Source organism: Petromyzon marinus, chromosome 18 (genome assembly GCF_048934315.1).
Source record: "Petromyzon marinus isolate PM22_M1 ecotype Great Lakes invasive population chromosome 18, UKy_Petmar_22M1.pri1.0, whole genome shotgun sequence".
Lineage (NCBI taxonomy): Eukaryota > Metazoa > Chordata > Hyperoartia > Petromyzontiformes > Petromyzontidae > Petromyzon > Petromyzon marinus.
Window position 1 is genome coordinate 11,992,343 of NC_133684.1, and position 17,534 is coordinate 12,009,876.

Genomic DNA, 17,534 nt, shown 5'->3' on the forward strand with positions numbered 1-17,534 from the left:
TCTGTTGGGAGCTGGACCGGTACCGCCTGGATCTGTGCGGTATTCAGGAGGACTGGTGGACTGGCTCTAGCTCCAGTCACCATGAGGGGTGGACAGTCCTCTACTCGGGGCAGGAGACTACCAAACAACAGGGAGTGGCTTTTCTTCTGAAGAAAACAATGACGGGGGCGTGATAACGTGGCGGTGAGGTGCGGTAAGCTGTAAGCCCCAGGCTACTGTGGGCTCACCTCCCCAGTAACGAAAGGCGAGGAGTGGTGGTGGTTGCTTGTGCCTCCACCGAAGATGAACATCAGTGGAGGGATGCAGGTAAGGCCAATGAGTCAGATGCCTTTTACAACCTACTGTCACAGGTGCTAGCTAAAGTGGCTCCTCGGGATAGAGTCATCCTATTGGATGACTTTAATGCCCAAGTGGGTAATGATGCTGGCACCTGGGCTGGAGTGATTACAAAGCATGGGCCAGGTCAGCGCAGTAACAACGGTAGGAGGCTGCTAGACTACTGTGCAGCCCATGGGCTTGTAATTATCAACACGCTGTTCCAGCATTGGCGCATCCTCCAACATCATGCATGCACGCTGGGTCCAAGCAAGAACATCTGATGGACTATATAGTGACAGAACAGTAGATGCGGGCCCATGTCTTTGACACGATGACCTACAGTGGAGCTGATCTGCCCACTGGCCATCGGATTGTCATCTGTAAGATGCGCCTGCCATTCTTACACCTCAGTGGTGGGTGTCCATCTAGGACCCCATTCAAACCCACAGTGGCGTGGCCTTAGCTAGCTGATGAAAGTTGCAAGCAAGAATTTCATCATTGCTTGCAGCTGGGTTTGACATCGTCCCACCCTCCTCCTGATGCCGAGGGGAAATGGGCGAGGTTTATAACTGTCGCTCATGCAGCTGCAATGGCTACTTTGGGTACACGGTCCAAACCTCCCCAGAGACCCTGGCTGATGAAGGAGGTGTTCCGGGTGGTTCAGAAAAAGCGACAGGCAAACTCCCACCATCTATAACATTCCACGTTGGAGAATAAGGAGGCCTTCGCTCGGTGGTTCGGAGAGCTGTGCGGCGCTGCAAGGAAGAGTGGTGGTCGCGGGTTACTGAGGAAATGCAGTCTGCCTCAGAAGCCCGTGATCACAAAGCACTCTTTAACTCCATCAAAAAAGTTACTTGCAGTACCACACCTATCACCATCCGTAGGAGAAAGAAATGTGATTCAATCTCCGACCCCCAGGAACAGGTTTGCATATTTGCTGAGCATTTCTGTGAGGTCTTGGGGGAAGGGAAATCCCTGAGCCTGGAAAACATTATGGGGCAAAGTGGGGATGACCCTGCTGAGGCTGTAGTGCATCACATATTGGAAGAAGTAGTCACCCCCATCAGTGGCTGGCTGAAGTGCCATCTGTTGAAGAAGTACGGAAGGTGATCCAAAGTTTGAGTACAGGAAAAGCACAAGGGCAAAGATGATCTCCCAAGCAAAATGCTGAGGAGAGGGTGGCGTTTGTGTGCAGACTGCCTTAAATTACATCATAATAACAGTCTGGACCACTGGACGGGTTTGAAGGATGCCCTGGTGGTCACTGTCTTTAAGAAGGGTGACCACAGACTGTAACAACTACAGGGGAATCTCCCTCAGTGTGCCGGGAAAGGTCCTGGCAAGAATTATTCAACATCGCCTTGCCAGGAACGCTGCGAGTCTTGCAGAGCCCCAGTTGTTTTCAGGTCAGGGCTGTCCTGCACAGATGCCATATTTTGTCCGATTGCTACACCAGAGGTGTAGGGAATTCCAACAGGACTTACATCTCTGCTTTATTAACCTGGTCAATGTCTATGATACTTTCAATAGGCCTGTGCTATGGGTTGTTCTTTGTGCTTTTGGAGTCCCTGACTCTCTGCTCACAATCATTATGGACCTTCGTGTTGGTGGGCAGGCCCTGATAAAGCTATTCCCTGTTCATCTTGGGGTGCGACAGGGATGTCCTCTGGCTCCCACATTAATTAACATCGTCTTTGACCACGTAGTTCGAGAAGTCTTCCATGGCTGTGCTGGAGCAATCTCTGTCTGGTACAGATACAATGGGAGGTTGATCGATGCCTGGATGCGGTCAAGGGATGGCTTCCTATTGATCTGGTGATTGCTGCTCAGTGCAGCGTGCCACTAAGAGGTGGGGCCACACCATCAGCCCCACCAAAACCAAGCACCTGGCTGGGTATTTTGTGCCATAAAACACTCCAAAACTCTGGCTGTCGCTTGATGATGCTGGTTGTAATTGCCGGAGAAACGTTTTACTTGTAATTGGTGTGGGTTTACTCTCCAACACACCAGTGTGCTGAACTAGTAATGAATTGGCTGTCGCGGGTTTAACGACACATTATATTTATGCGATCTAACCCAAAGATGGACGCATGTATTCAAACACTTTTTTTGACAGAATATGATCAACCACCCTTGCCTCGGGGGAAATCTTACATTTTCATGAACATGACAATTATGCACCATCTTGTTAACAGGAGTTTAAAAGAGACAGCATATACAACTTCCTCTTCTCTGTGCCAAAAAACTATGGATACCCACTGGATGTTAAACTGTGGCTCAAAGATGCAGATTCCTTTGACTGTTTGTTTGTCAGTGAAATATCGGTACTGGACCTAGAAAAGCAGCAAGTGTAAGTATAGTGCAACACCACAGATTGTATAATTACACTAACTGAAAGACACCATGCGGTATTTTGTATAGTAGTACGCTGAAAATGTAATCAAATTAACTTATTAAATTAACAAAATTTACGCATCAACGCGTTACCTGTTATTATGTTTTCACACGAGGCATGATCAAAATATTGATTAATTTTCAGACTCCAACCACACTTTTATCTTTATCCTTTCATACATGAGCGTAAGTTAAACATCTGTATGGGACAGAATGTTTCCACCTCGCATGCGTGGGTTTTCTCCGGATGCTCCGGTTTCCTCCCACGTGTAAACACTCATTAATGGGCTGATAACACCTTAGTATATAGAGAACCGCAGAGCTCGGGTAATTGTTGGCATTGGATCATAGCGTGGCTGCTGTCTTCCCGTTCGTCTGTGGTTCTGCCTCGCGCCTCTGAGTCATTCTCTATTTTCAAGAGTGCGCGTTAAAAGTTTAAATTATTATTAAATGTGTTAGCTCTCAAAACGCTCTCAAAACGTGGCATAAACTTCCTGGGTTTTCAAGCAAAATTTAAATACATTGCAGCTGCACTCACTGTAATAAAGTACAGCTGTATAACTTCAGCTCCTGCGGAAAAGGCATGTTCCTGTTCTGTACTTGTACAACATAGAATCACAACTTAGTTACAAAAATATTCATTCAGCGCCGTTATAGAGAATGTTAATAACAATGTAAATAACGCCTCCTCCCCAATATTTGTCGCTTTAGATAAAATAATATAATTGTGCATTTGTATCAATTGTAAGGTAAACAAATATCGTGCTGCCGTGCTCTTAGCAAGTGTTGTGCTGCTCTCTTCTTTTTTAAGTGATAATACATATGCATGAGTTCAGCTAATACAATTATTCGTATAAAAATACATTTTAACAACTGCTGCTTGTGATGACATGACATATTTAAAAAAAATAATGTGTAATCATGATTCAAATAATTCAGGTAAATGGCCTGGCAGTGCCAGTGAGCATGACTTCATGAGATGCAGTGCAACTTTTATAACCTGCTAGCCACGTAAAAACGAACATTCATGGGCTCAAACCTGAAATGCTTTTATTTTCTCATGTAAAACATGCTCTTACCACTCATGGTTCCTCTACAGGCATTTCTTTTGTGTGAATTCAATGGAATCATCGGAAATGATCATAGGGCATTATGGAAAGATATTTCAGGTTAAAAATGATCACTTTTCATTCAACAATTCATGGATGGTCCATGAAGCACTTAAGGGAAACTTTTCTGAAGGTCATCTCTGGTGAGTAAAGCCAAAGAAGACGATAGTGGTATATGTGAGACGCCTTTCTTTATTGTTTTTTTTACAAGATTATTAAGTTAACATTAAGACATGCTTGTTTAAAACTACTTTGGAAGATCATTAAATTATATGAATACATCTAGGAATGCTTTCTTTTAGTGAAGTTTATGTTTCTGTTCTTGCAGGTTTTCCGTTTTCTTTCGCCCATTCAAGACCAACTTCTCCCGCGTGCAGCGCATCTCCTGCTGTGTCACGCTCCTCTTCCTCATGATGATCGCCAACGCCATGTGGTTCGGCAAGAAGCAGGCAGCCAATCAGGCGGGCGGCGGGGTCACGGTGGGGCCGCTGTCTCTCACCGACGTCCTCATCAGCCTCCTCAGCAGCCTGGTGGAGGTGCCCCTCAGCCTCGTGGTCGTGCTCATATTCCGCAACAGCCGCTCGGAGAGTGAACGGCCCCCAGGCCAGAAGAGCTCCTGGAAGGGCCCTTGGCCCGGTGGCTGCAGATTCGTGGGCTGGTGTCTCATAGTCCTGACTGTCCTGAGCTCTGGCTTCTTCACAATCCTCTATAGCATGGAGTGGGGCTCAGAGAAGGCCAACCGCTGGCTCGTTCGATTCCTCTTCACTTTCGTCTTGTCGGTTATACTGATTCAACCCATGAAGGTAAAATGGTGAATAAAGTCACATGTCCCATTCTGAAGCGAGATTATGTAATATTTTGTGGATGATTTACAAGACAGTTTTTTCATTGACATCAACATATTACATAATTCCAAGGTATCCTCGTGATGCACGCCTCTAGGTCAGCAATCAAGAGTTAGCTCATGCGTATTTTAAGTGGGACTTCGGCCTCGATCCTATCAGCAGCACATCGGGGTCAATCTGCAGGATGATTGCTCAATGTTGGATGTGGGGGAAGAGCACATGGACAGTTCGGGAAGAAAGCAGCGGGGTTCCTCTGCCATTGCTGGGTTAGGGTCGGTGTTATCTTGAAACGTTTCTATTAGAGGGCATATTTATTGTTGTGATGTCCTCTATTCAGAGGGCTGGTGGTATTTAAAACCTTCCACCACTTATATCTGTCATCTGCCAGTCTCACTGAAAGATTTATTACGTTTCGTATAGGAGCTCTGAGGACATGTACAGATGGTTTGAGATGATCCGTTCCCATTTTGTGGGGGGAAAGTCAATGGAGGAAAATATTTCTCAAAGTACAGTTTCAGTTTTCAGTTTATTTATTTTGGTATAGCCCAGTGAGCCATTCGGCTCTTGAATCGGGTGCAACCAAAACAAACAAAAAAAACAAAAACACGAACAAGAAACACAGCCCTCAACTGTACTATAGTTTACCTATTAAGGTCATTTTCAGGGATGATTAGCCTTACATATGTTAAAGTTTGAATTGGAAGTACAGGCAGACCTCGCTGAACCTGGGGGTTACGTTTCGGGAAAATGCTGTACAGTATTGACCAAAACCGTGTTCGACAAATAATATAACTCATCGGGAAAATAGAGTTGTGTTCCTTGGTACGAAATGATCACTCACTTCCTCTTTGTTTGACGAATTATACAAGATTTAAGCCATTTTTATTGTTCTACAGGATGCTGAGTCGCTCTCTATTTTTTGTGTATACCACCTTTCTTTTTTCAATTTCACCTTAACACAAATCCCGCGTCTCCATTCCTCTCCCCGCATCGCGGCACTCACACCCAACACTCGCCCCTAGCACTGCCACTTGAAAGTCAATGTTTCGCCATCTGGGCGTCTGTCTAATGTCCTGAACAAGTGGACAGCTAAATGCATGCGGCAATATGGGAATATTTGCTTGTGTCGTTGTGTGTGTTGAGTGTTACATTATCACCCAAAAACAAACGCACGCAAAAACATGCACGATTAATAAATCGTTATCACAGTCGATTGATTCCCACCTTCCAACGGATGCAGCACTCTCACGGCACTACTTTGTCGACACGGAGATGAGAATCTTTCAGAGTCAAACTGTATAGAGCCGAAACATTACCCCCATGTTCCGGAAAACCTTCCTCATTAGGTAAATCTTGCCGCGTTGGGCAAGATTTTCCAGCACATCTAATAAGGTAGAAACATTAATTGTTCACTAACTTGATTTTTCTTTCATCATCAAATAACTTTTTCAACTGCCGTGCAGTGAAATGCATTGTTTAATACTGTGAGGTGTCCATTGGAGCTCGCAAAATGTTTATTGCGTGTTTATGTGACTGTAATTTACGCATTGTGTGCATTGCAGAATATCGTGTTTGCTGTGGGTCGAGTTTTAATGTGGAAAAAGAATGAAAAATATCAAGCGGACGAGATATTAAAACCGTACACGGAGAGTTATGAAATAATGGACAGCGTTGGAAAAGAAAAACTGCAGACCAGCAATGTACAGGGCAAGGACTTGCAATCTTTATAACATGTCATGGGAGAGAGCCATATAAGCCGTGTTGCAAATAATGCTCACAATATACACACACCAATAGACAACCTTCCAAAGCAATATATATTAACACAGTACTTTAAAAAAATAGCATTTGGAATACGAATTTTTTTACTGAGAATATATTTAAATGTTGAAGTTGCTTAAAGAACATTATAGAATGTGTCACAAAGAATGTATTTCCTCCCAACAGAGAAGTCTTCTCCAATCCCAAGACAAGGTGCTTCCGAAAGTAAAAGACAAACATGTCTCAAACCGACGCACGTTTTACGCGCTCTGTATCTCGTGGCGCTGCTGTTAGCTGAATGCTTAATTATAGGAAATTATACAAAGTCTCTTAAAACTAATGTAGAGAAAACCTTTATCGTGGGAAAATTTGGAAAGGTAACAAAAATGCATTTCATAGTCACTCACAACACTTTTTTTCAATATATGTAAATACACCTGTCAGTCTAATTTTCTTTCATTGGGCACATTAGTCTAACAAGTTGATGAACTTCAGACCGTAACGGCCCTCTGTAAATTTCTCTCTCGCCAATCACATGTGAGCGGTGGGTTCGTCATCACATTAAGCCAAGCGCAATGGGGCCCAACCAACTTGCGCTGAGCCTTCCTCGCAAAGCAATGTGCTCTTGGTGACACATCACCCTCCCCCTGCTCCCTGGTATGCCTGCTGGCAGCACCATTGATGGCTGGCCTCAATAGCCACCAGCATGGCAGCAACATGTCACCGTTAAACACATTTCTTTAGAACTGATTTTTGTGTTTAGTTTGTTGTCCCTCCCTCGCACCTCCGATTAGCACGGTTGGCTACATAAGGTGCGAATGAAGTTCAACATACATATGTACATAAAGGGTCTGGTGGACCAAGGATCAGGGTGAGCAGGTGCTGGGTGCGCGGCTAGGAGCGTGGCCGTGTCTGTGGGACACCAAGTGTGAGACCCACAGTAGGTGTGCAACCAGCTTATGCCTTGCAGTCAATCCCTGGTGCCGCTTCCAACTGGCTCAGAGCCAGAACGACTTTGCAGATGCATGAATGTGGTGTGCGCTGGCACGTGAATCTGTAGGGTGTGCAAACTCTCATCCGTACGCTGTCAAATAACTGTAGCCATCCAAACTTTACCAGCGAACGTCGGATGGCAATGACAAGACCCGTAAATGATCTTCCTGGCAAGGTATTAATTTTGCCCATGATATATTTACCCTTACAGCAAACTTGCTTTAACAATGAATACACAAAGAAAATGCAGAAATCTTCCAAACTATATCGCAGGCACTTAGATATACGTCGGTTTACGAAAGGGATGTGTTCTTAAAAAAGACACGTAAAACGAAATTTAGTAAATCGGAATGGCTTTTCTCATTAATTTAATACTAAAAATGAGGCATGTGTTTCAGAGAGTCATTTCAACTCTACTCCTAACCTAAAAATGTACACCTATATACATTGTCACAATGCAAAAATATGAATAATAAAGAACGTAATATAAAACAATTGAATAATAATTTAAAACAAAAATAGTTAACCTTTTCAGGGAACTCACCAAAAGATCTGCTGCATGTTGGAATGACTGGAAAGGCAATGTGGAGGCGTTACTGTTGCACTGCAGGGACACCGTGACGCTGTCGCCGATGGATGATGCGGTCTCCCGGGTGGCTCTTGTTTGATGATCTCGTGGCACGTGCCGTGATTAAATGTCGTTCACGTGTAAATTAGAATTAATTAATTGAAAAGTGTCTATAATTTGTCAATTGCGTTTACGCAAAATTTCGTGAACCGAACGTTTGGAAATAGATACCTGTACACAATATGAAAAAAAAAACAAGAATAAATTTTACCCTTTCTGGCGATAAAACGGCTGTTAAAATGTTCAAACACCGAATAGAAATATTTTGAAATATATGCATGTTTGTTTGCATGTTTACCACAAGTAAATTTGGTTAATGCGAACTTGATTCCTTGCAAAAGGTTTCTGTTTGGTGTTTGAACATCTTAACACAAACTGTTTTATTGCCAGAAAGGGTAGAACCTATTATTTTTTCATACTTTGATACTGGCAAAAAGGTCCCACCTGCACATAAGCCGTGGGAATTATTTGTTAACTTTTATACCAATTCAGTAGACACGTGAAGGTTGCACATTGAACGAATGCATGCTTTATGTGCATTAAGGTTACCGATGCCCGAAGCTACTGGGACTGGGTGTCCAACTCACTCTTACCGTACATGAAACAAACCAGCAGCAGCGCGACTACGAGGGAAGCTTCTGCAAACGAGATGAATCGCTTTCATTTATGTATTGTTGGGCTTGTACGTCTGCAACAGCTGAGATACACCAAGGGTAAATTTATACTAATAATTATGCTAACAGTCTGGTTTACTTTGGTTTTCTATATAGCAAGGACATGTCTCAAATGGCTATCATGAGGTTTTAATGCTACTACATTAAAATATAATTATGAAACAAAAATGCTTATTATATCATTAAGGATTTCGCGACCACTATTCATAATAAAGGTTTTTGTGTTAGATCCCATAAGTACATTTATATATATTCACCCGATCTTACCTAAAAACCTTTATGATGAAGCTTTATTATATCTTAATAATAAATATAAATTTAGTTTTCATGAATTTTGTTTGAAATAACTTATTTCCATGGATTACTTAATTGTGTGGGTGATAGTCATGTAACTTTCAGGTTTGATGATAATTATTATGTTCTGGATATTATTTGCAACAAAAAACTAATTTTCAAAAGGAAACGTGCAAAAAAATGTCATCATAGGAAAGTATGGAAATACAATTTGTAAGGCATCGGAGTATTGAACTTTGTTGATATCAGAATTCAGTCACAGGTTAATCTTCAAATTACTGACGTTTTGAAATAGTGCCCCATTAAAATTTGGAAAATGTCATGTGAATGATACGAGATAATGGGCATCTCCACTGCAGGTTCAACGCCTGAGATTATTTTCCAAGTCAAAATATACAAACGAATATAAATGTAACTGATGATCTATTTCTATGTCAGGATCAAGCAAGCTGAATTTTGTGACAATGTTTAAAAATGGTCAGTCCACTCCACCTGAAGAAGACACTAACAACTATTCAAAGGCCTGGGTGATGTCCAATAGTACGGGTGGAGCCGAGAGAGACCAATACTGGATATTCAAGGATATGGGAGAAGAGATCATCTCAATGAATGGTGGTAAGACGACACTTTTAAATGCCACTATTTATAAGCACAACCAACATATTCACTCAAAACCGTGATTATCTCATAACATATTCTTGGTTCTTTCGGTAAAGTCACGTAGAGGGGAAACAATAAAATAATAAAAATATGAAACAATAAAATTCTCACGACGTTGACTGCAACACAAGCAATCATCATCAGGTGTGAAAACCACAGCAAGAAAATTTGAAAAAAGTGGCGGTTATTTTTAACGTTAGCACCACGGAGTGCGATTTGACAGTTTTTCCAGATGGACGAGTCCATTTATGTTCGGAAAAGAGGAGGGGGGAGACGAAAATATAATGGATGCAGTCTGAAAGCCACCATAAGCGTGAACAATCAATTAAGACCTGAAATGGTTTATCAAATCCTTCCAATGATTGCTAAGCCAGAATCCATCTTCTCGGTTGAAATTGTCTCTGTGTTTGTATATGTGGATAGCCTCATGAACGAATCTCTCATGGTAGCCAGATGGCTTGCAAAGAACCTCTGTCTTGGAGAAGTCAATGTCATGTGAGCCTACTGAATTATAACAGTGATCTGCCACGGCCGAGGTGTTGGTTCTACCATGTTTTAGGTCTGCTTTGTGTTCACGAATGTGGTCCGAGACATGTCGTTTGGTTTCTCCAATGTAACTACTACCACAGAGGCAACTTAGTTTGTAGACGCTAGGGTACTGTATGTCCGGAATCACATATTTTACAGATGGAACCAGATCACGGATTTTAAGTAATGTGTTGAATCGGACCTGGATCTTGTGTTTATTCAAGATTTTGGAGATCTTTTTTGTGATCCCCGCAATGTAGGGTAAAGTGATGGTTTTGATAGGCTCCTCAAGAGGGTCCTTCTTCATGGTTGGAGTGATAGCTTTGCGGATTGTGTAGTCGGAGTAACCATTAGAACATGTAGACAATATGACTGCCTCTTCAGCTGCCACTATGTCGACCAAATGTAAGGATTTCCAAATTTAACCTCCTCTCCAATAAAAGACCGGACCCACACACCAAAAAGCTAGACGTTAACAAAGTCGTAATTAATCGCAGTAACAGTTCTATTTCCGATGGTCTGATATCCGTTTTAGCTAAAGGGCTAAACTTTGCAGTCACACCTAAACACATACCAGTTAATGATATCATTGCCCAAGTAGACGTGGCTCTCAAGGGCCTGGGTCACATTGTTGCAGACGTAGCAAGATCTGAAATCGCTGCAAACCTCAAAAACGCTAAGATTCCAGCTAGCAACATCAGCAAAGATGAGCGTTTTGAATTATATAAATTTAAAAAGAGGGATGACATTGTTATCCTCTCAGCCGACAAGGGCAATGCCACTCTCATCATGGATAAAATAGAATATAACAACAAAATTCAAGAATTACTCAACGATGGCAGCTATACAAAAATAAATAGAGATCCCACCAACAGCCTCGTCATACAAACCAACGAAATCATTTCTGATTCAACCGCATTAATTGATCAAACCAGTTTTCGTTGAAATATTCTGCTGCCATGCCACCAAGATTATACGGCTTACCAAAAATACATGAAGTAGATAGCCTTTTGTCCCATCGTCTCTACTATCAACTCCCCCACCTACAAACTGCTCGTTTTCTGTCTGAAATCCTGCGGCCTTTCACTGGAAAAACCACCTCTGCGGTACAAAATTCTACTCACCTGGTATCGACAATCAAGGGTATCTCCCTGTCCCCAGACGACCTGCTTGTCAGTTTTGATGTAATTTCCTTATTCACCAAAGTTCCTGTACCTGACACCATCGCAATCATTGAAAACTTGGTTCATCAAGGACTAAACACTGAGGTACCCCCCCCTGGTGAGATACTGTTTTACCAATACATACTTCACTTGGAATGGAACTTTCTACAAACAAACTGAGGGCACCCCAATGGGCTCCCCCGATCTCCGGTTGTAGCCAACATTTTCATCGAGAAATTTGAGACTGACGCCATCCAGACTGCCACTCTGCGCCCAACCTTATGGAAGAGGTACGTGGATGACACTATTGTCATCTGGCCACATGGCCGGCTTGCTCTAGACCATTTCTTTGACCACATCAATTCCATACACCCAGTCATCAGATTTACCATGGAAGTCTAAAAATATGGCAAGCTACCTTTTTTGGATGTCCTAATTAAAAAAGAGACTTGATGGTTGAATGAGCCACTCTGTCTACAGGAAAGCTACCCATACGGATGCTTACCTGAAACCAGATTCCCACCACCATCCATCCCAGAAGAATTCCCTCATCAAGATTCTGCACCATAGAGCCCAATGCATATCCGACCAGGAACACATAGCCAGTGAACTCAAGCACGTACACCAAGCTCTTAAGGCTAATGGTTACTCCGACTACACAATCCGCAAAGCTACCACTCCAACCATGAAGAAGGACCCTCTTGAGGAGCCTTTCAAAACCATCACTTTACCCTACATTGCGGGGATCACAAAAAAGATCTCCAAAATCTTGAATAAACACAAGATCCAGGTCCGATTCAATACATTACATAAAATCCGTGATCTGGTTCCGTCTGTAAAATATGTGAATCCGTTCATACAGTACCCTGGTGTCTACAAACTAAGTTGCCTCTGTGGTCGTAGTTACATTGGATAAACCAAACGACATGTCTCGGACCGCATTCGTGAACACAAAGCAGACCTAAAACACGGTAGAGCCAACACCTCGGCCGTGGCAGATCACTGTTATAATTCAGTAGGCTCACATGACATTGACTTCTCCAAGACAGAGGTTCTTTGCAATCCATCTGGCTACCATGAGAGATTCGTTCATGAGGCTATCCACATATACAAACACAGAGACAATTTCTACCGAGAAGATGGATTCTGGCTTAGCAATCATTGGAAGGATTTGATAAACCATTTCGGGTCTTAATTGATTGTTCACGTTTACGGTGGCTTTCAGACCGCATCCACTATTTGTTCGTCTCCCCCCTCCTCTTTTCCGAACATAAATGGACTCGTCCATCTGAACAAACTGTCAAATCGCACTCCGTGGTGCTAACGTTAAAAATAACCGCCACTTTTTTCAAATTTTCTTGCTGTGGTTTTCGTGAGAATTTTCTTGCTGTGGTTTTCGTGAGAATTTTATTGTTTTATATTTTTATTATTTTATTGTTTTTCTTCTACGTGACTTTACCGAAAGAACCAAGAATATGAATCCCTGCAGTCACGAAAGCTTTAAATCAAAATTTATCTCATAACAGTCACCATTGTCTACCCACTGTTGGATGGTATCCTTCCCACACCATTTCCATTCTACACAATCTCTCGATGCCACAATTCGTCTCGTTGCTCCCTCTTCACGGCGGTGCTCTCAGGCACATTCACTCCTTTGGGTGCCATTCTGTACCTAGTCTCGACCACAGGTCATCATCGGTTGTAGCAATGTTGTAGTGATGTTTTCTGTCGAGCTGACTTTTTCTTAGCAGTCAGTGTGATGTCTCTGATCTGCGTTTGTTTTCTTGATTCACGTGCTCCTCTTTCCCTCGCTCGGTGCAATTGCAAGCGTTCAATTCTCAGAGCTTCTTTGCCCACTTTTTCAACTTTTGTGTCCAATGCCTTTGCCAATGTCCGTGTTTTTGATCCATTTATCATCACAGATACTATTAATTGGTCGAACACCTTCTTCTTTAGGCACACTGGTACGGTGCTTTCCATGATTACGTTAAGCTTTTCAAAAGTGCTCCAACCTACTTTTTTTGTTTACAAGAGCCCGGCATTACAAAGAACGAACCATAACACGGGAAGGTAGTACGGAAATCCCGAAGACAAAAGCCCGAACTCAGTGCTCCTGGGTTGAGGGAATGGGAGGAGATTGGGCTCCCTGCCTCACTCACGTCGGGACTACGAGCGGAAGTGTAGGTTTTTGTTTTTTTCTAGGGAGGCGAATATATAGTACGAAGAACAAAAGGGGTGGGGAGGATTGAAAAGGAGCAACCTCCCTCTCTTTAATGTAACATTATGATGCCAGTTTGCCTTCAGTAACTGCCCTAAGGTATTCGTTCATGCGTTTCTCAATCTGCTTATCTTGGTGAGGGTCACAGCGGCAGCATATTGAGTAGGGCGTTCCAGACCTTTCTTTCCCTGGCCAGAGACTCTAGCACTTCTTGGGGAATTCCCAGGTGTTCCCAGGCCAGCCAAGCGACATAGACTCGCCAGGTGTCCTGGGCCGGCCCAGGGGTCTTCGGCCAGTGGGACGTGCTCGGTAGAGTTCCAGGGGAAATCTACCAGAGGGCATCTTTCCCAGGTGCCCGAACCACCTCAACTGGCTCCTCTCGATCCGGAGGAGCAGTGGCTCGACTCAGAGGTTCTCCCGGATTACCGAACTCCTCACCTGATCACGGAGAATGAGCCTGGCAACCTTGCAGAGAAACCTCATTTCGGCTCCTTGTACCCACGATCTCATCCTTTCGCTCATTACCCAAAGCTCATGACCATAAATGAGGGTGGGGACATAGATCGTCCTTTAAACCGAGCGCTTTGTTTGAGAACTCAGCCTCTGCTTCACTACCACGGAAAGGCACAGTGCCCGCATCGCTGTGGACGTTGCACCGATCCACCAGCCGATCTCCCGCTCCCACTTACCATCACTCACGAAAGAGACCCCGAGGAACTGAAATCCTCCACTAAGGTCTTCGTGTGTTTACTTTATTTTGTTTAGCAAAAACTTCCAGTGGATTGCTCCTTAACCCAAGTTAACTTAAACTTAAATTTCATGAATGCATTTGCTAAACGACCTTGTTAGTATAAATTGGTATGATTTAATTCTTGGATATACAATAATGAAAGTTTATAAAATGCGATGTGACAACATGAACACCCTTGCAAACAAAAAGTTCCATCTCGAGGGAATATGCAGGTGAAAATTAACAAATAAAGAAATAATTATATTACACTGAAAGTTAAATAATCTACCTGTTTGAGCTTTATTGTATAAGCACCCTGATTATCATGATGATTGAATTGATACATCCGACATCAACACATTATCCTGACATTGCAATACTGGTGAATACGGTTCGGAATGGGACAAACTCAAGTATGTCATTATACCACTGCTCTGTTGAACTTTATTTTACTTAACACTGAACGTCATGTTTTTAGAACGCCAGGGCAGAGGCGGCTATTTGGTGGAGGTGGCGAATGATGCGGTGAAAGCAGCCGACACTGTGGCCTACCTGAGAGAGAACTCCTGGGTAGACCCACGCACGGCAGCATTGGTCACCGAAGTCTCAGTGCTCAACGCAAACACAAAACTGCTCTGTCATTTAACTCTGCTGCTGATCTTCTCGTCACCTGGTGAGTCCCTCTGTATTCACCATTGACAATTGTGTGAAATTTTATTAAACATGTACATTCATTTGACAATTACAAACTTTGCAAAAGTTGGTGGTTGCTTCACGCAATTGGAAGCAAATAGTATCTTTGGTGAAACCACTCAAAATCAGACTCGAGTAAGCCAGAATGCTTAATAAATAAATGGAACAAATTGGTCTAAACACCCCGTTTGGGGGTAGACTTGGCCCATAATTCTTCCAGTGTAAAATAAAATTGTCGACCGTATTTGGAAAATATTACATTCGTTCTTCTATTGAGAGATTGCTTCCAGCTATGGAACTGTGGAATTTCCACTACTGGCTCAGGGCTGTCAGTGGAGCTGAGCTCCTTCCAATGCTCCTTTGGGCAGAGGAACACGTTTCTAATTTATTTAATGAAAGTGATGTGTAGAATATATATACTTTTTTTAATGGACACTTTTTTGTCAATTCATATACAGCAGTAACATTAAAACCCACACATTTCCATGTAGGTGTTGCCAAGCCACAAGTCAACGCACAGGTCTTTTCCATCCTGGAGATCGGAGAGTTGCAGTTTAATCTCAACCTGACTGCTTACGTCTCCATTTTTGTCCTTAACCTGCTGTTATTGGCGTGCGACATTCCCAAAATCTGTAAAGAGAGAGGTGCCTATTTTAAAAAGGTGACACATTTAGTAGAACTTCTGTGCTTTGGTCTAAGGATAACCACTGCTGTGGCGTATTATCAGCAGACAATGACACTCAAAGAAACCCTTGAAACATATACACAAGGTATGTACTTGATAACAAATGTATGCTATGACAAATAAACTAGAATTAAAATAAAACTACAGTATAACAGGGTGGTAATCTATGATATTTAATTTCTACAACCTATTAAATACTAATTACATCTAAATACTGTGTAATTCAGTAAAACTACTGCATGGAAAATGTTATAGCTCAAGCGGGGTAATGCACATTATGCCTTATGTGTTGTGACGTGCACATGCAGCGAACTTGAATTATCTGTATCGGCGCATTAACTTGTGCTGTCAAAGACCTTACAATTTATGTCACACCTACATAACGTAAACATATACCATTGTTAATTTGAATGACGATGGATCTTCCAGATGGCAATGTGACGTTTAGCAAGCTGGCCTCGCTGGAGGAGCGTCTCAGGGTGGCGCTGGCACTGCTCGTGTTCGTGGAGTCCCTCAAGGCTCTTCAGCTCCCCCTACTCCACCGCGGAGCGAGGCGGTGCCTGGCGCTGCCTCTGCTGCACCGTGAGACACGAGTCAAGAGCCGGCTGTTGATGGTGGCCCTGTTGCTGGCCCTGTTGCTGTGCGCCTACAGCCTCTCTCTGAACGGCCTGTATGGCGCCCGCTCCTGGGCCCACGCCTTCCAGTCCGTGACCTCTGCGCTCGTGCGCATGTCACGTCTGGGAGAGGCGCTTGGTGGCGGAGGGGCATGCGCCACGCTCGCATACCTCTCCTTCAGGCTGATGGCCTTTCTCCTGCTCTACTTACTTAGTAAATAGGACAATATATTTTGTCCCATTCCTTAGTCTCCACATTGTCGTAATGGATCTAGCCGTGGAGTGTAATGGATCTAGTTGTTGAGCGTTCGCCAGTTGAGTAATTACCAGAAAGAGTCATGTCACAGTGCTCAATTCACAATTGAGAGTTTGCAAGTTTTAATCTTAATGAGTAGTCTGGTATCTATGTGTTTAAAAAAAATATATAATCGAGATATAATGTGTATCTACGTACCGTTTACGGTAGTATATAACTACTATATGTTTTGTATCTGTATGGTGATATTTGTTGAATAAAATACAAACTAGAGTACACTTTTCCGCTGGAGTATTTTATTTTTTAAATGTCCTATTTAACTTTGGTTAAGAATTTAGCTCAACAAGTATGGTTGGTCACTGAAAAGAATGAAGGTACTGGAACTGCATACTTATCAGCAATGCCACTTCATGAATGGAAAATTAAAAACAAACCACAGTGCGATTGTGGCCATGCACCACAAACTATGGGCTGTATAGTACACCACTGTGGTCTGCGTTCCTTCAATGGAGGACGAGGAACAGTAAAACTACACAAACTCTCGCTCCTGAAGCCCTCTCATCATGGCTAGCAGACCTCGACATTGGCATTTAACTCCGGAACATATTGCCATGCATAAGAAGTCACTCACTGCAGAAAAAAAGTATCAATGTAAAATAAAAACATTTAGTTTGCAACATACAATTACAACAATAAACAAATCGTATTTATATGTGTCATGCTTTAATACAATTCCATTTTAAGATGCTTTGCAAAAACAATCTCACGTGCACTCAGCATGTTACTTAATCTGGGGGTTTTATGTTTACAACACAGCATTAGAGAAACAGTGATTAAGTTTAAAGTTTATTTTGTTTAACCAAGTCTGAACTCAAAAGACCAGGATAGAGCCTCTTTTAACAGTGGTCTGGGTTACCAAAATGACCAAAGCAAAAACAAAACACTTTTCAGATGTTTAACACGTTGGCTTG

At 42.7% G+C, this 17,534-nt stretch overlaps 1 protein-coding gene across 2 annotated transcripts in view; it reads left to right on the forward strand.

Moving 5' to 3' along the window:
* Positions 1 to 16,841, forward strand: part of LOC116943676 (polycystin-1-like protein 2) — a 143,908-nt gene extending 127,067 nt beyond the window's left edge. Inside the window, exons 18-27 of one of the 2 annotated variants that reach the window (XM_076067883.1) lie at positions 2,514 to 2,668; positions 3,812 to 3,964; positions 4,150 to 4,624; positions 6,229 to 6,373; positions 6,614 to 6,804; positions 8,593 to 8,761; positions 9,455 to 9,631; positions 14,794 to 14,988; positions 15,500 to 15,778; positions 16,123 to 16,841. In XM_076067883.1, coding sequence (XP_075923998.1) covers positions 2,514 to 2,668; positions 3,812 to 3,964; positions 4,150 to 4,624; positions 6,229 to 6,373; positions 6,614 to 6,804; positions 8,593 to 8,761; positions 9,455 to 9,631; positions 14,794 to 14,988; positions 15,500 to 15,778; positions 16,123 to 16,529 — 2,346 coding nt within the window. In that variant the 3' untranslated portion in view covers positions 16,530 to 16,841. Of the gene's footprint in view, positions 1 to 2,513; positions 2,669 to 3,811; positions 3,965 to 4,149; positions 4,625 to 6,228; positions 6,374 to 6,613; positions 6,805 to 8,592; positions 8,762 to 9,454; positions 9,632 to 14,793; positions 14,989 to 15,499; positions 15,779 to 16,122 lie in introns of those variants that run through there. The other variant, XM_076067884.1, reaches the window with a different exon arrangement.
* The last annotated feature ends 693 nt before the right edge of the window (positions 16,842 to 17,534 follow it).